The sequence below is a fragment of the Vulpes lagopus genome, chromosome 21 (assembly GCF_018345385.1).
Source record: "Vulpes lagopus strain Blue_001 chromosome 21, ASM1834538v1, whole genome shotgun sequence".
NCBI classification, from domain to species: Eukaryota; Metazoa; Chordata; class Mammalia; order Carnivora; family Canidae; genus Vulpes; species Vulpes lagopus.
The window spans coordinates 36,485,962-36,511,348 of record NC_054844.1 but is presented as its reverse complement, the minus strand read 5'-3'; the positions used below and the strand labels follow the sequence as shown (position 1 = coordinate 36,511,348).

Below are 25,387 nucleotides of genomic sequence, written 5' to 3'. Positions count from 1 at the left end.
GCTCAGACTCTCGGGGGCCGCCCTTATTGTGGGCCGCGTCTGTCACTTTGTGGGACTTTGTGGGCCGGGTGACATGAATGGATGGGCTGGACACACCTTCCAGCCCTTCTAAAAAAAAAAAAAAAAAAAAAAAAAAAAAAAGTCCGGATCTGCTTAGGGCGCGAGAGGGACTCCCCCGGCGCCCCCAGAGCCTGCGCCGCGGGCCGGGGACGCGCACGGCTTCCCCCTCCCACACTCACTCCTCCCACCCTTTAAAAAAAAAAAAAACCCGCCCAACCCAAATAAATAATATCGTCGCGAGGCGGCCGGCGTCCTCGGGGCCCGGTCCTCCTGGCGGGGCCGGCGGCGGGCGCGCAGCGCACTATGCTCCCGAGCGCCGTGGCGGCCCCCGCCGGCGCCTACTGGGACGTGGTGGCGTCCTCCGCGCTGCTCAACTTCCCCGCAGCGCCCGGCTTTGGCCACCTGGGCAAGAGTTTCCTGATCGAGAACTTGCTGCGGGCCGGGGGCGCCCCGCCGGCCGGGCCGCAGCCCCCCGCGCCCCACGGCCCCGCGTCGGCTGCGGGCGCGCAGCCCCGGCCCCTCCCGGCCAGCCCGGTCCCGCTCAAGCTGTGCCCCGCGGCGGAGCCGGGCAGCCCGGGCGGCGCCCCCTACGGCACGCGCTGGGCTTTCCAAGTGCTCGGCCCCTCGGCGGACGGCGCCAGGCTGCCGGGCCGCGCTCCGGGGGCCCGGGAGTGTAGCTTCCAGCCTCCAGCCGCAGGTGAGCAGCCGGGACCCCCGCACCCCCGCCCCCGGCCGGTCCCGGACCCGGACCCCTGCGCTCGGCGGTGCGCCCTGCGCGCGGGGAGCCCGGGCCTCGGCGCTCGCGGATCCGCGCTGGCCCGGGGGCGCCCCGGGGCGCCTGGAGCTTCGGCGGAGATGCCACCGCCGCCAGCTGGGACCCCCGCCCCATCCGCGTCCCCGCCGCATCCCGCACCTGCCCCCGGGGCTCCCTTCCGCAAGTGCTAGGGCCACCCTGGCGCTCGGGCCCTTCCGGAGCCGCCCTGCCCGCACCTCCCGGGGGCAGCGGGAAGGGGCCTCCGGATCCCCGGATCCCCGGATCCCCGGGCTGGCTGGGCCGGTGGCGCGGGGTTTCCCGAGCGCTGCGTCTCGGCCCGGCCGGCTGGGGTCCCCGAGGCCGCGCGCCCGCAGCTCTGCCCCGCGGGGTTCCCGCCCGGCCCGGGGCCCCGCCGTGCGCGCTTGGGCTCCCGGACCTGCGGCGACCGGGGGGCCTCGGGGACGCGCGCGGAGCTCCTGCGGCGGGCGCTGCGCAAACTTGGGCATCGGGGCCCACTTCCTCTTTGTGCTGAGCCGAAACCGCGAAACTGGCACCTGGAATGGGAAATTCGGCAGTACCTGGGCGGATTTGCCCAAAGAAAGACATCTGGGCTTGTTTTCAGTTTTCGCATAAAACCTAAGCGGTGTGATTGGGACGAGGATGCGGGCGGTTTAGTCCCCTTTTAGCCAGAAGCGCTTGGAGACGCAGCCGGAATGGGCAGAAAAGGAAGGAAAAGTCTCTTGGAAACTCAGAAGCAGAGATCCAGTTGGATTAAGTTTTTCTTTCTTTTCTTTTTTCTTTTCTTCTTTTCTCTTCTCTTCTCTTCTCTTCTCTTCTCTTCTCTTCTCTTCTCTTCTCTTTTCTTCTTTTCTCTTTCTTCTTTCTTTCTTTCTTTCTTTCTTTCTTTTTTTCTCTTTTTCCTTTTCTTTCCTTCTCTCTCTTCTTTTCTTTTTTTTTCTTTTCCTTTTCTTTTTTCTTTTTCTGCCTTCTTAGACGATCTTAACTCACTCATTCTTTTAATCCCGATGCGTTTGTCCAGAATGACTAATAGACGCTTTTTCAGCAGATTCCATTGTCCCAGTAAACTGCCGGATCAAATTTATGGCTAATGGCTTTATAGAATTTAACATGTTTAGAACCTGTCCCGGTCTTTCAGTTTGCAATGGTTACTAACAGAATGGAACAAATATGATTATATGAGCACCGGTCTCATTCACGTGGAGTAAAACCTAAATTCTAGGAAGCCTTTTTTTCCCCCCCCCCCACCTTGGGAAAAGAACAGATACAGTTAAAGGCAGGGTTTATGTTCCTTGGGAATTTGGGCCTCTCTGTTATTTCTGAAGTATTTGGAAAATTAGAAACGTATAAAGCAGATGCACCTAGACAAGAGTTAGTAAATAATGTTGTGGCATGAAAAAAACCCATCGTTTTCAAAAAGATGGGCGATTTGCATAACTTTTAGTGGTTTGGCATTGTGTTCATAGAAGTTATTTTTCAGGATTCTTAAATTGCTCCTGATTGTGATTGGTTACTCAGCCACTGAAAGTTACTGAATTTTCACCTTTGTAGATTTTACAGATTAATTTTAAATAAACAAAATGCAAGTCAAATGCAGATAGTTCAGTAACTGAAAAAGAATTTTGTATATCTCTCTCATTCAAAATATTGCAATTATTGGCTAAAGGGTCTCCTTACTACATTTTGAAAAAAATTCTAGTATATACTCATTCTTGTACACTCTAAAGTGTCAAAATGCAAACATGAGTTTTTGGAATAATTGAGAGAGTAAAAGAATTTATATTTCCCTTTGAATATTCTGATATAGTTTAAGCATGCATTTTCCTAATATTATATTTGGTCCTCATTGAAGATTTGATATTCTCTTAGGTTAATTTTCATATGAACGAATAACGTTTTACTGAAAAAAAAAAAGAAGTCCATTTAATTTTTGAATCTAGGGAAGTATCTTAAGAAAATTAAAACTCTCTATATTTTTTCCTATAAGTATGCTGCTGAAAACCAGCATTTACATTCATTTATCTCTGTAATTTGACATAGAATGTAGTTTTCTGAACATTGCCCTACTTTTATTTAAGTGACAGATTTTTGTCCTACCAAATGTTGTGGGAATTCTTCTCTACTGTGTAGAATTATGAAGTTATAATGAGTACTGACAAGGTTACTATCACCTGAAAATTAGCTGACTGATGACATAGTGATTGATATTCTATAGAGAATATAAGGGAGATGGAAGTGCTACTGTTTTTGGAAAGATAACAGTATGTCTTTATATTTCTCTCTGAAAGGTCAGCAAACAACCCCTTCTGATCCTTTAGACACTTACTTAGAAGTGGATCACAAATGTGATCTTTAATCATTTCACCATATTGACTACTCACTTTTTTCCAAACTTAACTGGTTGAGTGCACCAATCTGAACGTCGAGTGAGAAAACCCCAGAGTTCTTTTTTATTTAAAGGTGCATTAGTGAAATATGGGACCATTTAACTAGGGGATTTATACCACCGCATGCATTTCTGCTTCACTATCTTTGTTACCCATTTTTAATTATACCATATATTTCCTTCATTCACCAAATGCTTACTGACCATCTCCCATGTGTCAGGCTCTGTTCTAGGCCATTGGGATAGTCAGCACACAAAACGGATGACTGTGTCTTCCCCTGTGGAGCTGACATTCCGTGTTCCTACTGCTCTGTGGCTAACCAAGTACTTTCATAATCGTTAGCTGCTTTAATCTTCCTAGTAGGCCAGGTTTTTTTTTTTTTTTTTTTTTCTATAGTGATTTACTTCACTTGCTAATTTGGTTTTGTCAGAAGTTACAGTGAAAACCTCTGTGGACTTGTGAAAGAGACAAAAATCACCCCATATCTTTGTATTCCTTATATTAGTCTTTCACTGAATATCAGAAACTGGTGATAACCAATTACACGTATCACAATAATCAATCAGTTGTGATTTTGTATCTGAGCCCAGAAGGAAAGAAATTGGTCTTCTCATTTATCTTGCTATCGGTCTGCAAGGTGGTGACAGTTAAGCAGTAACCCAGATTTACAGGTAATAAATGAGAGGGTAGCTGTCCCTGCTTCATCCCTGAAAACTCGCAAGTCTTTGAGTATTTCGAGGAGGAAAAAGACCACTCCATGGCTATAACGGTGTCAAGTGGTTTATAAAGACTGGTTTAGAAACTTTAAAAATGAAAGGGCGTTCCTCAAAGCTCAAGAGGGGCACATTTAGCACAATACGAGGTAGTAAATAGTTCACCTCCAGGGTTGAATCCTTGGATCTGTTCTAGTTTATTAAGGAAAACCAGAAGGTTTTCCAAGTAAATTAGAATCATCAGAGATCCTTCCCCAAAAGTTCATGAATGTCATTATTTGGTGAATATTGTGCTAGATTAAAATATCCATGTTTTTGTATATAAGAGAGACACTTGAAGTGTAAAAAGCTGAAAATTTTAAATTTCTTTTGATTATGTCACGAGTTTTATTCAAAAATAAGTGTAAATAGCCTGGCTTCTTAATGACATTTGTTATTTTCAACATTTTAAAAAATGTTTGACGTAAAGATAATTTCCTGAATGCAATTTATTGATTATTAGATCTATTCCTTTTTTTTTTTAAGATTTTATTTATTCATGAGAGACAGAGAGACAGACAGAGAGAGAGAGAGGCAGAGACACAGGCAGAGAGAGAAGCAGACTCCCTGCAGGGAGCCCCATGTGGGACTCGATCCTGGGTCTCTAGGATCACGCCCTGGGCCAAAGGGAGGTGTTCAACTGCTGAGCCACCCAGGAGTCCCAGATCTATTCCTTAAAAGGATTAGAAAGCAAATATTCCTTCTGGAATAAGTGAGTCCTTCTTCTTCTTCTTCTTCTTTTAAATAATTTTGTCAATTAAGTTGTACTATATACTACAGAAATGGAACCAGGTCCATGGCATTTTTCTGGCCCCTTGTTAGGATTGCTTCTTACCATTAATACTTAATGCGCATTCTAGTTTTCGTATCCACTTCCCAGTGCCAGTTACTATGTACCTGTTAATCCTTGACTCTGTCTTAAACTAAACTGTACTTAGTTTGGTCTAGTCCAACTTGAAGATTTTGTGACCTAATTGATTAAGCCAGAATTTGTCACTTATTCTTGCTCTCACTGTGCTTTAGATTTGTTTTGGCAAATTAAAATCAGAGCATCTCGAATGTTAGTGATGCTGACCCGGAACCAGAATGGAGAATGGAGAATCCAGAGAAGAATAGGATAGACCCTGTTCTAGTGGTTCCTTCTGCAAGCCATCACCTCAGCCATCCTTTGGTGGAATCTGTAGATAGTGGTTAACCATATTCTTACAACATGTTTATATTTTTTTTGTATCTCCTTAACATGTTTTTAGATTTATATTAACATATTAATAACTTTATACAGTTCATGAGAATCAGCTCTGAACAAAAGGTTCTGTGTTCCCCAAGTTTATGACCTCCTTCAGATTCATGGAGAAATTCTTACAGCGAAAAGAACCAACAGGACTAATTAGTCCCTTCCTTTCTAGTAGTGACTCAGTAAGCCACCATCCTTACAGAATAACACCTGAGTTGGAACTACAATGGGGTAGCAATTTATGTGTATTTAACTTGCCTCTGGCTTTAGCACCTATCCCACTCCCAGCCCCTAACATATGCTTCTCTACTCCACTTTAACAACAAGGAATCTCAATCTGTTAACATGTATTGAAGCTATTGAGGTTTAATAATAAAAAAGGAGTAAATCCAGCAGGCAAGTAGGAACATTTTAGAACTTTCCCCTGAACTTTATTGACTTAAGGGATTTGAGGGTTATTTTAAAAGGCACAGTGGTTTGAATGCCCAGAAAATTGCATGCACATTTATGGATAAGTAAACATAGGATTCAGAGAGTTCAGGGTTATTTGCAGAAAGCCAAAGGATGCCATGTGTTGTGGGCAGTTTGAAAGGATTGTCAGTAGTGATTTTATTCACATTTATTTGCCATAAATGGGCCTCCGATATTAGAATCAAAGCTGTGAATTTGACTCCACTGTATCCCTCTTTGAGTGTGTCACCTTCTTCCCCTTTCTTATACCCACCAGAAAAAAAAAATCTCCTTTGCTGTACAAAATCATTTTATGCTTAGGTTTGGTGCTGAACAATGATAGAAATGGCAGCAACATGAATGTAAGGGAAGCAACATAGGTGATGTGGTCATTAGATACTTTGAGATTCTTTGCCATGAAAGCTTTTACAGAAGCGAAATGCTCTTTTTAACATATTTAAACAAATATGTCCTTAGGTGTGTGTGGGGTGATGATGGAATATTTAATTTACACCTCACTCAACCTGTCTTCAGTACCCTGTTTCTGTTGTTGATATCATTTATGACTTTAGACTACGTCTTATTATATCTTTCAAGAGGACTTGATTTGTTGCTCCTAATGCAGTGTTTGTCTACTTAATCTTGGCTCTAAATAAAGTTTTTTCCTAATTACAGTGATTTTTTTTTATAGCAGAGGTACACAGTTTTTAAATCAGTTAAATCAGTATAAGTTTTCATTCAAATACACCTGGAGTCTGTCAGGAATAAAAAGGCAAATTGGAAAAAGAAACAATATGATTTTTATCTAGGAATGCTTGTTAGAATCCTTATTTAAGACTTCATTAGATCATGCTTTCCTATTTTATACTCTCTTAGTAAGAAATTGGATTTTTGCCTTAATGTATAATATGCTTACCAGACCCTTGTATATTTTATTCCAAAATATTTTATTTTACTTTCAGTAATGTTTCCACTTTTAATGAAATTTCTCTCTTTTATTCTTTTTAGCCTCCAGTCAGTACTTGATTTGGCAATGCTGAGTGATTCATCACTTTATATAAAGTTACCATAGCTGATTCCATTTTTAATAGTGTTATTCATTTTGTCAACCCGCTATTAGTTGGGACTATTTCAGGGGCACATTCTTGTGAGTTATGTGAACAGTAAACTTGAAGGCACTAAAATTCCCTCTGAAGTCAAAGATCAAAAAGCCTCTAAAGTTTTTAGACTTTTGGTTTCAGAACCAAAGCATCTGGGAAAAGGAAAGAAAAAAAAATTCACGTCTTTTTCTATATTACTGAATACTTAATTGCCTTCTTGTTTATCAGTATTCCAGAGATGAACTAGGTTTTTCACTTTTGTTTCACATTTAGGTACTTTGCCATAACAGCCTTAATTTTATTAATGCAAAGTGGCTGTCAGAAATAGAATATACGATACGTACATTTTTACCAGTCCTCTTGAGAGGACACACCATTTCTTGTTCTTTAAAATGTTAAATTTCTGACAACTGTAAAAATTAAAATATGTGGAGGAGCCTGGGTGGCTCAGTCGGTTAAGTGTCTGACTCTTGATTTTGGTTCAGGTCACGATCTCAGGGTTGTGAGATCGAGCCCTGCATTGGGCTCCACGTGCAGTTTAGGATTCTCTTTCTCCCTCTCCCTCTGCCTGCCCCGCCCCCCTCTCTCTCACTACTCTTAAAAAAAATATGTGAAGGAATTATTCTTTGTGAAGATCTTTGTACATTAAAAGGGAATAAAAACCATGACTGCTGGCATATTTCTTAAAGAGACTATCCCTAGGGCTGGATTGAGTTTAGGTATACTGAACCAATTCTGTAGTTATATTGGATCTGAAACCAAAAGACAGCCCTATTTAAAGCAGGAAAAGAGGCACTCCTGATTGTTTACATATTTCTATAGGTCCTTTTGCATTACAAATTGAAGAGCTGCAACAGACCTATGGCTGCATTTTTTATAGTAAATATTTGCCAACAGTTCCTATTTTTTATAGTAAATATTTGCCAACAGTTCCTCCAAAGCAAAAATGGCAAATTGGGTAAATTTAAAAATGCAGTTTTCTGAGCTGGTTTTAGCAGCATTTCTGTAATTTTAAAGCCTAGATTCAAGTCTGAGGTCTTTATATTACTGATTATATAACCATAATCCATTCATAGAAGCTCCTTGAGCCTCTCTTTCTGTTATCATTTTAAAATAAGAACAGAAATTAGAGTCAGCGTTTGACTTTCAAACATACTGCAATAGCCCACTGATAACATACAGCAAAAGATGTGAAAGACTCCTTCCTGCCATTCCACCATAAGCAAAATATTGGTAAAAGGGATATTTCTGTGTAAAAAGCCTTCTCTGAGGTTGGAAGCTTAAAGGGACAATTTATTCTCTCACAGTCTTGTGGGTTGACTGGGCTCTGCTGGATGGTTCTTCCTTGGAATCCCATTGCAGTTAGATGGCAGCCAGGGCTTGATCTTGTGAAGGCCCAACTAGGCTGGATGTCCACAAAGACGGCTCATATGGACTTTCCAAGTGTGTTGAGCTTCTAATAGCACGATGCTTGGGTTATGAAAAGGGGAGTTCTAAGAGCAAACATTCCAAGAACCAGACAGTGCCTGCAAAGGCTTCTTATGGCCTAGGGATGGAAGTTCTAGAATGTCACTTCTTCCACACTCTTTAGTCAAACAAGGCAGCAAGACTATCTCAAATACAAGGGAAGGGGAGTTGAGACCTCACCTCTCAATGAGAGGGGTGCCAAAATTTGTAGCCCATTCTAAATCTGCCACGGGGCAAAATCAGGGTAACCATTCTCAGGTACAATTCTTGCAGGTCCATCTCCTGCTGGGTGGGGTAGAACCAATGCAAGAATTAGTCACACAGAGTAGTATATAGCTCGGAGTTGCTCAAGGAGCTTCATTAATTAAAGCTTTTAGAATTTGACAGCTACAGATGCCATTCTCTCGTTACGCCATTCTCCCTGTGACATTGCCTGTATAATAAAAAAGAGCATTGGGTTTCCTCATATTTAGCTCGATGTTTCAGAGCTGCTGATGGAGATACAGTGAAGAGAGAGGCAGCAGAGGTAGTGATCATATTTGATGATTGCAGCGAACCGGGGCTCTACAGCTTGAGAAGAAGCCAGACCCTACCCACCTGCTGATGATGTGAGGCTAGAGAAGATGCTAGCACATCATCACCTATTCTTATGTTATTTCTACAGTGGGAATCTTCCGTGTAGCTCCACCTTGCTTCACCACATCACATCCAATACTGCCAGGTGAAGTTTCCTAAAATACAGCTTTGTCATATTACCTACCTACCTATTCAGGAAGACCTTACTTATCCCCATTTGACAATAAAATCAAATAAAAAATACTCTATTCTTCAACACCTTCATTCCATCAGCTACAGTTAACAACCCCAACTACATTCCTTAACGCTCAGTCTTTGGGCCTTGTGCCAGCAGCCGGGCTGGTCTCCTTAACCTGCCCTACATGTCACTCCTTGCCTCCTTTCCTTTTGTTCATGCCACCTTTCTTTGTTGGAATGCCTTCTTTTCTCATCCTTTGTCGTTCCAAATACCTTCCAAATTAAGGTGTGGATTAAGATGTTGTTCCTGCTTAAAGCCTTCTTTGACAAAGCCTTCTTAACAATAATCTTTTCTTTTTACTTGATTCTACGTTTCAGTGGAAGTCTTGACCATGCTGCTTCTTTTTATACGGTGTCTCACAGTTGATCTCAAATTACATAATAATGGCAGGAGTAAAGGCTAACATTTATGGAGTGCCTGTGGTGTCAGACATTGTTCTGTGTTCTTTTCAGTGGTCCCATCCCCGCTATGCATTGTAATGACCTGAGCAGCTTTTGAAACAATGCTGTGCTAAGGAGCCCACCCTTAGCCAGCGTGTCTGAACCCAGTTGGTGTGTGGCCTGGGCATCTGTGTCTTTGAAAAGCACTCTAGATAATTCTAATGTGTATTCAGGGTTGAGAACCAATGGTAAGTAAGGGAAATGCACAATATGAATTTTTTTCAAATCTTATCTCTTTCTTGGGGAATGCCTCAGATTTTACAGAACAAAATTGAATTTGGAGAAGAGAAAAAAAATTGCATTTCATTTCTTTGATCAGCACATAGAAGTCTCTAAATTAAGGAACACTAAGTAGAAATTCCTGTCCCTTTTCAACTTTGTAATCCCAGCACACAGTACACTGTGGGGCACTTGATAGAGATGCAATAAATATTATTTGCACAGAATTAAAAGGATAGACTCAAACAAGTAGACACTACACTTGATTTATTTTCTCATGAGCTGTACCAGAACATTAAGACCTTTGTTTTTCTGTGTCTGAAATACTCGAGGAAAAAAAAAAATGTGGACTTCTGTTGTTTTCTGATGAGCAGGAAAATAAAGGATGAATTTACTCAACTTGCTTTCCCTTGTGACTGAAGGCAAATTTGCATGTAGATCACATAAATGAATTCCTTCCAGGTTGTGTGATAAAATAAATCACACCTCATTAGGTAAGTGATATTTCTTAGGTCTTAACCATGCAGGGCATCTGGTTGCCATTCTTTGGAGTCTCATTTTTGGGTCCACTCTATTCCAATTGTGTATTATTTTCAGGTCAGAAGTTTAGATTTCTATATTCCTGGTGCCCATGTACCAGGCACTTGAAGAAGGTCATTTAAAATAATTTTTTAAAAGGTTTTACTTATTCATGAGAAAGACACAGAGAGGCAGAGGAAGCAGGCTCCCTGCAGGGAGCCCAATGTGAGACTGGATCCTGGAACCCGGGGACCATGACCTGAGCCAAAGGCAGATGCTCAACCACTGATCCAGCCAGATCCCCTTAACACCATTTTCTAAAAAAAAATTATTTAATTCCCTGTTTCCTGGGGGTATCTTTTGACCCTCTGGTTGCCTTAGTAAGACATCTTGGAACCTCTTCTCGTTTCTCCTCCTCCTTAAAAGGTGCTGCTGATCAGCATAGCATTTCAGTGGACTCTTGAAATTTATTTGAAGGTTTTATTAGTGGTCTTTAGTATTCTTTCTGCGAAATGTCAACTGAAGTCAGTACCACAGTTTTGCACCAACAATAAAAAGAATGTGGTTTCACCCCTTTTAAATACCCGTTGTTCTGCTCCATCAGTGAAAGAAGAGTGAAAATAACAGAAAAGTAATTTAAAAACTACTATTGCTTAGTAAACAATAGAATTTTGAAAATAATTTTTCTGTAGTTAGGCTTGTAATCATCTTGACTTGAGATGCTTGTATCATCTAGTTATGTTTAAAAAGAAATCAGGCCAGTTCACCATTAAGTTGTCTCTAAGTTCCCACCTTAATTAAATATTCATAATGATTAATAGATATTTTGATGCTGTGGCTTCAGTTCAGTCAGAACATCTGATTAAGAAGTGAAAAGTTCATGAGGTTTTCTGTGAATAAGTGTTTACTCATTTGGATTCAGAAGGTTTAGTTCCAAGAATTTTAAGTTTGTTTGTTTGTGACTTAGAGCCCCACAAAAACTGGAATTGTTGGTGGGGTACAAAATTCAGAGTATCCCGAAATGTTGTGCTAACAGAACCTAACATTGTGCTTTAGTACTGGACATTGTGCATTTCTTTTTTTTCCATAGGAAAGGCTATTTGTTTTTCTCTTACGGAAAGCTTGAGAGATGTGTCCCTTTCCTGAGATCTTTATCTCTCCTGGCTAATAACTAAATATTATACTAAAATATTTATGTTTCTCTTTTCCTTTAAAAAAAATGCTGAAAAGAGTCCTCATCACATTTCAGATGCATACCCATTTGAGGCTGAATGCTAATGAATGAATGAGATAGCATGTGTAGAATTCATAGCTAGTCCAGTGCCTGGTGTATAGTAGGCACTCCTTAAATATTATTGTCATAAATATCATTCAGGAGGCCCATGATGAATTGTTCCCGATATGATTAGTGATAAAGTGACTGCATCTAGATTGCATTGACAGGTTTTGAAATGCATGTCATCTGGGATGAAATTGCCTTGTTTCCTGCTTTTTTCAGAGCATCTTCCGAGTAGTTCTTAATGGTTTACAAAAGTTTTAACACATCTGTCAACTTGCTACTTTGTTTTTTATCACAGTTGAGTTTCCTTTTCTGCTCATTGCTTTAAAAAGCATGTGGTTTGCAAAGATTTAAGAGCATGATGCATATTTTTAAACACATTTCATGGTTTTATTTATCTTGGTTTTTTTTTTTGCATTTCATTGTTTTAAATGGTAATTTCCTCATGCCATTTGACACCCCTGCAATCACATGCTCAGCTGGATTACTATTTGACTTATGTCAAAGTAGGCGCATGTAAAAAAAAAAATGGAGCACTTAATTGGAATTTCACAGCAATTTTCACATAAGCCAGCTTAAGCAAGGTGTATTTATGTGTGTAAATCAGGAATCTACTAATCTGTGTAGATGCATGTATATCAAAGAGATGATTTACAATGGTGAAGAAATTCTGTACACCTGCTCATGTGGCCTGCTCATGTAACATGTAGTTCCTTAACCACAAGAGTTTATTACTGTAGATAACATGTCATTTTTATTGCAGCTTTTACTCCATTAAGATAAGGTAATATATAGTAAGATAACAAACTATTCAGTGAAAACTTTTCATGGCCAAATTTAATACTTAGATCATATATCTCAAAACTTCGTGCATCACAAATGAATTTAAATGATCACTTGTCTCAAATGAACCTTCATTTTAAAAATATATTTTATTTTTTCTATTTTTAGGGCCATAGGGTCAGACTGAAAAACATTTTGACTAGAATAGTAAAATTTGTGATTTGTACATATATTGCATGCTTATTACAATAATATCACTACTGTACTTATTTCCTACATTTTATGTTAAGTAAAAATATGTCTTTTATGTGTGTTTTCCTAGCTATCATGATAAATATTTCATTGTATGTATGGCACAGCGTTACATTTTGGGCCAAACAGCACAATAGCCATAACTTAACTATCTATGGAGTGTTTATTATGGAGGTGAAATAAGTTAACAGAAATGCTTGAGAATGAACTAATGTGACAACTTTTATACATAAAAATAAATTTTTATTTTTCAAAGTACTTCATGTAGTCTGAAAATAATGGAAAATGTAACTCTGCCTAAATAATGCCATTTTCTTAAAAGATGTTAAATTAAAATGAATGATTTATCATTTCTTTGATGGTTTTATAGTCAATATTGGAACAACTTGTGATAGCAGTAAAATTTTTCAAAAGTTTTATTAGCTGCCTGGGTGGCTCATTCGTTGGAGTTCGCAACTCTTAATCTCAAGGTCGTGAGTTCAAGCCTCACATTGAGTGTGGAGCCTGCTTTAAAAAAATTAAAATAAAAACATAGTTTTATAGAATTTTGAACACCCAAATGAATTTCCTCTTCATACTTTGCTTAGTTGCTGTACTTTCAAAATGTCATTTTTTAAAAAGATTTTCTTTTTAAGTCCTCTCTACACTCAATGTGGAGCTCTTACAACGCCCAGATCAGGAGCCGCACACTCCACTGACTGAGCCAGCTGTGCCACTCCTCAAAATATCATTAAGAGAAACACTTTATTATTTGAAAATTTGTATATTAAAAACAGAAAATTAAAATTGGCAACATTCCATTATATTACTTTTTTATGATTAATTTGCAATTTGAAGGCATTAAGAACCTAAATTCTTTTGGAACGATACACTTATTTTAATATATCCTCCAAAAATATTGGTGAAAATGCACACATGCTTATCGGTGTTTAAAACACAAGTGATTAAAATACAGTGGTTAAAATACAAGTCTGAAATTACTGTTCTTGAAAAAGATGTGTATTCATATCAAAATAATATTCGTTAAATATGATTAAGAAAAACATTGCCATTGAATATGCAGGGAGAGTAATAAAAATATTTGTTTTCTAGTTATGTTCTAGATTTTAAGGTCATCTGTTGTAGATGATACTATATTTCAAGGTGTGTCTGGGGAGCAGGGAAGGGGTTAGTTCCCCATCCTCATTTTCTCCCTAAGGAGATCTATAGAAGCTTTCTATTTCTTAGTTTTCTACATTATTTGTTCATTTATTAAAAAGTTATAAAAAAATTTATCGACATTTAGAATGTGCCAGGTACTCTTTTGGGTATGCCATGGTAAAAGCAAATCATCCGCCTTCAGGAACCCTCACCTGTATTTATATTATACTTCATTATACTAAAGGACGTGGATTTTTTAAGGTTCTTGACCAAAGCCCAGTATATAGTAAGTGTTTAGTAGAGCTGTTGCTCCTGTTCTGTGACATCCTTTATAACTATTGTTTGTCTACTGAAACAATAATTTCAGTACAATTTCTTTCCTTATGACAGAATTGGTACCTATTCCAGGCACATGTGTTGAAAATGTCACAAATACCATAGTTTGAGAACATGAGCAGAACAGCGTATGTGGTAACTCCCTATACTATAAACACAAGTGCTTCCAGGTTAGCTAATTTCTCCTGAGATAAAATGCTATTATTTTCAGATATTTTTGAATATGTAAAAGTAATCAGAAAAAATACTTTTTGTTATAGAATTGCTCAGTAAATTGACTCTTACCAACTTTGGGATCCAACTAATTATACATGTCAAAGAACCTCCTGAAAAGAAACAGTAGTATAATTCCTTCTAAAAAAATTAAACTTAAGGACATAATGGTCAAATTGTTTTTGTAATTTAATTTTACTTTTTACTTTTTTTCTTCAAATTGTTTTCTTGGTAAATGTTATATCTTGAGCTGTATTTTTCAGAATGGTAGCCCCTACGCACATGGATCTATTTATTTTATTTTATTTTATTTTATTCATTTATTTATTTATTTTTTGGATCTATTTATTTTAGAATAATTTATTTATTTATTTATTTGTTTGTTTGTTATTTATTTATTTATTATTTTAGAATAATTTAGATTGAGAATTCAGTCAGTTCCACTAGCCACATTTCTCAGGAGCCATGAGGCCAGATAGATCCCATGTTGGACAGGAGAGATTAAAGGACGTTCCATCACCACAGATCATTCCCTTGGACAGTGTGGCTCCGGGATATTTTAAATAAAGGAATACATGCTACATATAATTATGACCACACAGAAAATGAACTAAGTTTGGTTTTGATCCATTGAGTCTTTTCAACACATCTTCTAAATGTTGATTAAAGTGTTTGGCCATCTCTTTGACAGTTAAGGCTATCTTAGAATGACTTTCAGTAAAATTACAACTAAGTAGAGTCTCAGAGAATGAAGTGTTTCACTCAGTGACTTTTGGGAAACTAGAATTTTGATGATTGTCCAAAAGAAATGGCTCATCAATGAGATCAATGCTTTCTCCACAGCGTCTTCCAAGCCCTTTTTCCTGAGCGCCCCTCCATTCTACTCGGCATGCTGTGGTGGGTCCTGTCGGCGCCCTGCATCCCCCACTGCTTTTGCAAGTAAGTTTTTATGCTTCATCAGCAATGCCTCAGTTATTCTGTAAACCAAAGCAGCAGGATTTAATGTGCTCTGGAAAACTAATTGGTAATGCAATGGCAAGGAGCTAAATCCTCACTAAAAATCACAGCGATCCTATTCAGGACGTTTCCAGAGATTTATCAGACCTCAGCACACTGAGCAATTGTGAGTAGTTTCTAATGGCATTGAAGCCCAGGGCTGACACACCAAGGAAAGCGACTTGTTTTCCATTTGATATAAAAGATCTCAGAGGGACCAGTTTGGCTCTTTCTGAAACGTGTAGCCATACTCATTTAGAGAAGAAAAAAAGAGAGGAAGGAAGCCTAAGAGAATGTGCTGTGTAAAATTGCCATCCAGCTTAAAATGTGATGCGGAAAGTCATTAGGTGTCCATAGAAAATAATGAAAAGTGTCCAGATTGTAACAGGGGCTAAATACCTCCTCCCTGTGATCTTGAAGAAAGCCAGAGTTGTAGGAAAGATTTTCCAGAGAACCTTTCCTTGAACATGACAAAATTTAAACAGTGTCCGGGGGTGAAGTGAGAACACCCTTGGAAACCTTGCAGAGCCTGCATGCACACACCCACTCACATACCCAGAGAGAACAATGTCAGACTAGAAAGAAATTAAGTTCACCTCGATCTGGAGATTTCTAGGTCAAATAAGAATCTGTAGGCAGAGACTCTGAGTTTATGATAAAGAAGTACAGTAAAGGGGCACATTTAGTTCAGCTGCCCAAGAGAAAACATTTATTCAGGTTAACCCCTCTGTCAGGTGCAAAGTGAAATAGGAGTTGAGTGAGGCTGACGTACAGAGCTCTATCACGGTTGGATTCAGGTCCCTGCTGCCTCCCTGTTAATGTGTTTTATGAATGTTTCAGGAGAGCAGTTGCTCAACAGAATGATTCCTGACAAGTGAGGCAGCAAATGCTGGCCGTTTAATGAGCTGCAGGCTTCTGAGCATCTCTTTAGGGGGCCGGTACTTTCCCACAGAGCACTTTACATGGCAGGGACCCAGCCACAATGGGTGACAGACCCATGACCAATCGTCACTTTCACTTGACTCATCCACACGCGACCTCACCACGATTTTTCACTGTGCAGATGAACTTTAGCAGCCATTTCACATGGAAAAGGCTTGGGCAAGGGTCAGTTGCCCTTTTGTATGGTCATAAAGCAAGGCTCTGTGTGTCCGTCTTTTCTCCTGTCTCACGTTCCGAGTGAATTTCTGGACACCATTTAAAGCACTTGACTGAAAAATAAAGCAGTGAATGAAACTGACTTTTATAGACTCATTCTAGCTCATCTTCCCATATAACCCTGTCCACCTGAAAAGGGATTTAGTGGATGAGCTGAGTGTATACAGGACTTGCTGAATGCATAGGGCCCATTATCAACTCTGGGGATTGTTTATTAACCAGGACTGATACACCACTATTTTGGAAGTGACCTATTAATTGTCCATTTAACTAGAATGTATTGATTCAAATAGAAAAATAGAAACCATGACTAAACCTTTTACTCGCTCCTTCAAGGTGGTCTCCTATGAGGGCAATTGAAAAGGGTTGTGCAAATTAAGGACACATTTGTCACCATAGGATATCAGGAAAAGGCTGCTGGAGTAGAGACTTAAGTCCCAGATAGCTGAGGCTATGGCATAGTGGCATCTCTGAAGTTAAATCTTTGGTGTTGCATCCCCAGGGTAGAGAGTAAAAGAGATTCCACCCCTAGTTTTGGTTACTTCACCTTGATAGAATACTGGACTTGCATTTTAGAGAGCCTCTGGCAGTGGCAAAGGGTTAGGCAAGTGGAAATGGACAGAAAATCCTAACAGGTGGACATTCATGTACGTGTGCATGTATATGTTTATTCATTTTATAACAGTGTTTTTGTAAGAGTCTCTAAGCCCTAACAGTACACTAATGCCTGGGCCGTTCGATAAATAGAGCACATAAAAGGAATCCTCAGGACATTTCCTAGAGAACTTCCATCTTCTCTCTTGCTTGAAAAATTGCTTTAAGCGAGACTCATTTTCCTCCATCTGCCTCTTGGTTCTTCCCACTTTATAAAACCTTTAGCATAACCATTGTAAACTGTGGTATCTATCCCTGGAGGCTCATAAAGCCCTATGTTGATCTTTCTTTTTATTTAATAAAACATGCAAGGGGTAAATCAGCGCAACTCAGATCAAAAATAGAGAATGCTGTACTTGGTTTGTCTCCATTTCTGAAGTTGGCATTTTAAAACACTTTAGAGATGCCACAAGTGTTTTTAATAAACTTTGGTGTATCATTAGTTATAAATCTGAAATGAATTTATTTTTTGTTTACAGTGTTCATTGTATTAGCAGCAAATAATAATGAAATGGTGAGTTTATGCTGTCAATAAAGAATTTAACATAAATAACCGTGATACCAAGGAACATTGTTAATAAGGCTTACATCTGCACAGTACTCTCTTTTATTTAAGGCATTTACTAGATTTTCTTTTTTCTTCTTTTTTTAATAATAAGAACAGTTTTTATGCCCAAGCATTAAAATTTTTTTCCATCACACAGAAGAAGGAAAATGAACTGTCCAAGTAATATTATATTAAATTTCAGCCAAAATGTGCTGACATGTGTGGACAGCCAAAATCAAGGTTTATACTAAACATTTTAATAAGCAGTGAAATCGGTGGCCCTCATCGTTGTTTCACAATATTGAGTTCACTCTTTCCAAAGTGTAGGATCAGATCAACACGTTCATAACTAGCAAGTAAAATATCATTTTGACTCTTTTAATATGATTCACTGGTGTAAAATTGATTTCATTTTTCTTGTTAACCTTTTAGATTTATGATTTGCTTGTTGTTGCAATGTGGAAACAATCATTCTTCCAGTGCCCTTCTCACATATATTAAATGGCTTAATAGGCCATTTAAGCACAATCCTTACATTGGGGAAAAATTAAAAGGCAGTGGTAAAAGTTCTCCCCTCCCCCAAAGCGGTAGAAGGAAAATCTTTGATATTACATCCATAAGGTTCTTTCCAAAAGCACGCATTTCTCAGCTAAGATAAAATGGAAAGTTGTGGAAATTATGCGGAGAATGACCTTAAAAACAAAAAAACAAGAAACAACTACCTGAGAAGGTACAGGAGTCTTAATTATGTAGAATGCTAATTGAATTAATCAGATAATTGTATCATTTTGCCTTTGAGTACCCAACTTGAGTGTGATCTTCAAAAATTTCATGCATTAAAAGACAGAATTTAAATTTGGAGCAACGTTGTGAAAATATGAGCAGGGAAATACTCTTCTGGGACAAACTACTCTACCTTTTCCTTAGGGATGAACTTATATTCTACATCTTAAGATCATTTTACTATTTTCTCTCCCTGGCTAAAACTTAGAAGAACATAATATACTCTCTAAACTTGCATTTAGGATTTTGTTGAAGGGAACAGGGAAGGGCCATTACATTTATTGTTGAGAATGTAGGTTGGTCCTGTGAGTGTCACTGTCAAAGATGGACAGTGCTCTGATTAGTATTCTTACCACCTCACCCAGCTGTGTTCTCTTTCACTGTTCTCAGCCGGAGTGCTGGGTGCCCTGAGAAAACTGACAAGACCTATGGCAGTCCTTTTGTAAGGATGTATCATTAACACTCTAAGATCCTCAGAGGGATGCAGCATTTTGTTCTAATAGAGAAAGAAGCATGATTATTTTGTTGAAAACATAATCAAGTTTGTGCAGTAAGTTGAATATAGGTTTTGACTTCTCAACGGTGAAGGGAGGGATGTTCCAGAGATAAATGACACTCGGTCAACCAGGAAGAATGTTTAAAGGAGTCAGAGACTCCAAGACAATAGATTTTCCAAGTTGATGGCTCTATTCAGCAGTTCTACAGAGGCAGTGAAAGGATTTGAGTAACTTTCCAGGGATGGAAATACTCCCTTTCTCCTCAAATGTGTTCATAAGCAGTGGAGCCTGGAGGATGGGAAGCAGAGCTACTTAGTGATATAGGGTGCTTGTTCCCGATCTTGTCTACAGCCCTCACCTGAACATAACATGACATCTAATGGGGCAGCTGATGAAGTCCTGATCTGAGAGTCCCCAGAACAAGTGCACAAGTACAAAATAGAGGAGGGAGAGAATTGGCTGAAGAGAGCAAAGAAGGAAGAGGGTTGTACTCTTAGTTCACTATGTGTCTACAGAATGATATGGGGATGTTGGATTATGCTTATAGAAATACAATACCCAGAGCTTTGTAATGGTAAGACAGCCTACACCTATTCAGTTCTGGAACCCCACTTTAAAAGGCACAGTGGGGCAGCCTTGGTCGCTCAGCGGTTTAGCGCTGCCTTCAGACCAGGGTGTGATCCTGGAGACCCAGGATCGAGTCCCATGTCGAGCTCCCTGCATGGAGCCTGTTTCTCCCTCTGCCTCTCTCTCTGTGTCTCTCATGAATAAATAAATAAAATCTAAAAAAAAGAAAGGGCACAGTGGAAAAAAAGAAAGGCACAGTGAGCAGATTTGTACATAAAAACCAGGTCAGGAAGTAGTCAGCAACAAAAATGGTGAAGCGTCTATATGCCTGTTCATGAAATCACCTTTTCTAAAGTGATTGAGTAGGTTTGGCCTGGAGAAGAGAAATGATAGGGAGAACCTGAGAATTATCTTCAAATTAGGTATACTGCATTCAGTATATGTGTAAAGGATGGAATTGGGGCCAGTGAGTGGAGTTTATTTTTTCAGTGAGTGGAATTTAATGGAAATTGAATTCGGGCTTAGCATTAGGGAAAGATTTTTAGCAAATCGATGTGATTCTAATATATGATGATGAAGTATTATAGCCTTCCCCAATACTAGATTATACAGAGAATGGAAAGTAGACATCTAGTTTAAATGGGGTAAGCCAAGGAAGTTCTTTATCTTCTCTCTCTTCACACTTCAAATCCACAGGAATTATATAAAATACATATGCTACATCCTCACACATGAAAATATGAAGGACTCCATTACTTTATCTAACGTTCTATTTCTCTGTCACTCTCCAGCTCTCCTCTCCCAACGGTGTCATTTACACACAGCACACCTCCAATCGGAGTGCCAATTCACCAGGCACATGATACACAGGGATTCCCTGGAGGATGGTGCATGGGGCCATCTCAGGACCCAGGGAATCATGCCTTTGAAACTTCTCTATCCTAGATCACTCTGCCACTTTAATAGGACTCTTCCCACCTCTTGACCTCTTTGCCCACTCCTAACTTTGACAATCTTTGGTGTCATTATAAAGAGCATAGATTGACCTCATTCTTCTTTGCTATGTGCCCTCAATGGCACAACTTATCTTTCTGGAACCTTAGTGTCTTCCTGTAGAAAATGGAGATGATAATATCTCCCTCTGGGGACTGTTGTAAAGATGATACGACATGCTGCATGTCGTGGGCACATATAGTAGCACCTGCTGAGCCTCTACATATGGGAAGCCGCCTTATAAAATCATAATAATAATAATACTCTCAGTTGGTCACCTTGAATTGGTGACCCTGGCTTTTGAAGCCTCTTTTCTACATATCTTAAACTCTATATCTGTTTTTTTTAATATTACTCATTTATTTTTGTCACCTGGAAGTTTCTGTATAAGTCCGACATTTATCATGAGTTGAAGCATAGTTGAAGGTGTTTGTTGCTTATAACTTTGTAGTAGTTTCTGAGAGGATTTTGAGTCACCAACAAGTTCTTGAAGTCCATGTTTGTTTTGCAGGTGTAAACGTGAGCACATATTCATAGGTTTAGAAGGTATGGAAGTGGGATAGGTTCCTCAATGTATTGTTTTTAAAGATTGATTGATTGAGAGTGGGGATGGAAAGCATACAAGCAGGGGAGGGGAAGAGAAAGAGGGAGAGAGAGAATCTCAAGCAAACTCCCTGCTGAGCCAAGAGCCCAACATGGGGCTCAGTCCCAGGATCCTGAGATCACGAACCGAGCCGAAAACAAGTCAGCGAATACGTCACAGACTGGGCCATCCAGGCACCCCCCTCAGTGTGGTTTATGGTTAGATCCAGAGATAGCCGATAAAAGGCCATGGGGAAAGATGGAAAGGAGCATCAATAGTAGAAGTAGAATCTTGTAATATAGTTCTGGTAGGGCCTAAGGCACATCACCGCAGGAAAACCAGCATGATCTGTGTATTGAGAGCAGTGCTAAGAGGAACCAGGCAACTAGCAAAGAAAGGAAGAATGTGAGTCTTTATCGTTGCCATATTCTTTGCTTGTCATTGGTTATAACCATGTTCATTTTTGGGCACTGAACCTTGAGGGCCAGACCCAGGAGTTACCCTTTGACCATCATTACCTTCCCAGGTCTCTCTTTCAGAGATTGAGGTCTGCTTTGGGTCCATGCCTTTCAAAATGTTAATATTTACCATATTGGTGAGAATGATTTGTTTTGTAGAGTCCTTTGATGGGAACCTTACTTTTCTTTCTCTCTCTCTCTTTAAAGATTTTATTTATTTATTTGACCCAGAGCACAAACAGGGTGAGTGGGAGAAGGAGAAGTAGGCTCCCTACTGAGCAGGGAGCCCCATTTAGGGCTTCATCCCTGGGCCCCGGGATCGTGACCTGAGCCAGAGACAGATGCTTAACTGACTGAGCCACCCAGGTGCCCCACCTTCTTTCTCTTTAATTAAAAACAGCTCCATAGGAAAACCTATGAGTTTCTATTAAAAGTTTTAGAGGCATTTAAATGTGTTACCCCATTGTTTTATTTAAACTTGTAGGTCTTGGTGAAGAAGGAACTAAAATGAGTAGAATCATGGTCCGTACTTATAAAATTTCTACTTAAAAAAATAAATGTTGATTTTTTAAAAATGAGGTTGTAGGTTCATAAATTTGCTGTACTTTCCTTTTTTTTAAGATTTTATTTATTTATTCATAGAGACACAGAGAGAGAGAGAGAGAGAGAGAGAGAGAGGCAGAGACACAGGCAGAGGGAGAAGCAGGCTCCTTACAGAGAGACTGACGTGGGACTCGATCCAGGGTCTCCAGGATCACTCCCTGGGCTGCAGGCGGTCCTAAACCGCTACGCCACCGGGGCTGCCCTGTACTTTCCTATATAGATATAAAAAGTTGTATTAAGTAGAAAAATACTGGCTTTTCTATAATGCTGAGTTGGTCAGGTCCTCCTCAGAAGGCTTTCCTCTAGGGCAAGTTATGACCTGAACTCGTTTCAGCCACCCCTGACCCTGCAGCTTATCTCCTGTTTTCTTGCCATTCATACCCTGCAATCTGGAAATACCAAGCTGTGTGAGATTCTAGGTCCACTGTGTTTTGCCTATGTCCTCGCTCCATTCATGGGTCTGTAAATTTTAAAGCCTCTGCTCTGCCTGCCTTTGTCTGGATTGCCAGTAAGAGGAATTGCTATTCCTCTAGCTTTTCTTCTCTCTTAGGACTTACCCTGCAAACCTCCAAGACTAAGTGGCTTCCTGTCTGGTTCTTAAACACGTTCTCTGCTATGGTCTGCAGTTATTTATCTCACTGTGTTATGGCTGTCTGTATACTTCTTGGACCTCTCCTTATCAACTGTGAGCACCTGAAGGATGGATTGGATTCATCTTCAGTTGTCAGTCAGCAACATCTCAATCACTCCACCAGATTATTCCCCAAAAGGTTGCTACAATGTTTGCTTGTTTTCCTTAGAAAATAGAACCAGACTTAAAATGCAGAATAGAGATGAATTCATCTGTGTGGAGGATGTCTGTGGCATATGGTTCTTAAAGAATCAAGTGAAATCCAACAAGCAGAAGTAGATAGATTCATGGGATCCCTACTGTGGGCAAGGCACTGAAATTTTCTTGTGTTATGTCATCAAATCCTTAAAGCAACCCTGTAAGATAAGCTGAGAGAGGCTGAATAACTTGCTTTAAGTCATACAGGTGAGTGTCATGATCCAAACCCAGTTCTTCCGTATTACATATCCCAAACTCCTTTGTCCTGAGGCTCCCTGGAGAGAGATCATCCCAACAGATGAATCTCTGAAATAATGTGGAAGGGCCAATTCCATAGTCTCTGAACCAAGAAAAGTTCAGAGAAGAAGAGCATTCAGAAAAAGAGCATATTGAGATATTTAGAATATTTTTTGTTATCGACCAGTATTTCATAAAACTACTTAAATCTTTGATAAAGAAATAGTGAATCCAGTTTTCAAAACCTGACTTCAAGGTATGGCCTTAGCATGTGACAGGCAAATAGAAGATGATGCCGTAGATGGAGAATTAACCAACATCTCATATGGTGAATGGAAAGAGCAGTAAGAGTGGACCTTTGTAAGGAATTAGGCTTGATTACATCTCATGAGCTCTGGTATTTCTGAAGAGATGCAAATGTTACAGAGCTGGAAGGAAAGAGAGAGGCCAGTCCTTCTAGCAATGTGAGGATGAACCAGAATGATATATAGCCAGGCCTGATGGACTCACTGGGAGATAATCTGCAATCTTTTATTAGACAAGTAGAACAGGAAGCAATCATATTGTAGAAGTAGATTTGACAAGTTTTATTTATTTGTTGACACTTTTTTCCCCTAAAATACAAATCAGATTGTGTTAGAATATACAGTGTAGTGTTAGAGCATTTGTTTTGAAATCAGTTGTCCTGAGTTTGGAACCCTAGTCATGTGTCCTTGGACAAAGTTTCTTAAGCTATCTGATCTTCATTTTATTCATCGGTAATTTGGAGACAATAATAGTATAATATTCGTGGCATAGGTTGGGAAGGATTACACGAATTAATGCGTGTCAGTGGCTTAACACAGTAAGCATAATGGTACAGAGTGTGCTTATTATTTATTATTTATTATTATTATTAAACATGTGTGTTTATTATTATTATCATGTCACACCCTGATTGAACATCTCCTATTGATCTTCACTACTATTGGATAATATCCCAGACTCTCGTAGTCCTCTATGATCTGTCTCAACTCCACCCTATAATCTTTGTATCAAAGATCCAAATATCTTCAGGAACCCGGCAGGTAAAAAGCAAGCTAAGTGAGGCTGTGGCAAACTGGGGGTTACACATTTCATCAAAAGGGGATACCCGCTACCCACTCTGGTAGCTCTTTGCTTTCTGGGAAGGTGAACCTCGTGTGGGTTACCTTTGAAGAGACGTCAGAAACCTGGACTTTACATGAAATCAACTGATTATTAAATGTGAACAACTACATCAGAATTCTAAGACCAAACAAAGCCCATATGCAGGCTGGATATGGTTGCCAGCTTGCTCCGTCTGCTTCATGCCCTTTCCAGCCTTGCAGACTGCTTAGTTTTCCTTCATGCCTTGGGGCTTTTTTTTTTTTTTTTCAATGTGGGTAGGTGACTATGACAGTGATTTAGGTTGGAGATAATGAATGTCTGACAATGATACAGAAAGGGTAAAGAAGAAGCAGATTTGAGAGATTATACATTAGTAAAAATTTTAAAAGCACTATATGAACAAGATCTGTTGAATATAGAAATAAGTTAAAAGTTGAGAATATCTCCTAAATTTCTAATCTGGACAAGTGGGTGAATTGCAATGCCTTTTTCTGCATGTGTTTGCATGCCAGTGTGTATTGAAGTGAGAAGTAATGGTAAATGATGATTTCAGTTTTCTTGAATTGAGGAGTTTTCGGAACATCCAAAAGAAACTATTTTAGTACAATTAATCAACAACATATCCTACTGACAGCTGTGCTGTTTTGGATGCAAGCAGGAATTTTCTAACACTTGTAAGAACAAAGTTTGAATTTTCAGAAAAAGAGTTGTTTCCCTCCATAAATCTGAATAAAAAGTTCTCACTATGTCAAAAAAAATGTATCGTTGACATTCAAGGTTGCACTAGTTTCAAGTGTGTTACATAGTGACTCAATAGGTTTATACATTATGCTGTGCCCACCACAAGTGTAGCCGCCATCTGTTTTGATATATCACTCTTAAATATATTTGACTACATTCTTTATGCTGTCTTTTATTCCCATAATTCACTCCACAACTGGAAGTCTCTATTTCACACTTCCCTTCACCCATTTTGCCCCATTCTTCACCTTGGACACCCATCAGTTTGTTCTCTGTATTTATAGTAAGCTTTGGTGCTTCTAGACATGCTAGTTACTCTGCCTAGATTGGCCTCGGTTCTCTCTCTTGAACTGAATTGGCCTTTTAGACTTTGGCTCAACTTGTTTATTTTATTTT

At 39.6% G+C, this 25,387-nt stretch overlaps 1 protein-coding gene across 1 annotated transcript in view; it reads left to right on the top strand.

Moving 5' to 3' along the window:
- Positions 1-255: 255 nt before the first annotated feature.
- DBX2 (developing brain homeobox 2) overlaps positions 256-25,387 on the top strand; it is a 34,945-nt gene continuing 9,813 nt past the window's right edge. The window contains exons 1-2 of the mRNA XM_041736957.1: positions 256-757; positions 15,061-15,156. Coding sequence (XP_041592891.1) covers positions 364-757; positions 15,061-15,156 — 490 coding nt within the window. The 5' untranslated portion in view covers positions 256-363. The remainder of the gene's footprint in view (positions 758-15,060; positions 15,157-25,387) is intronic.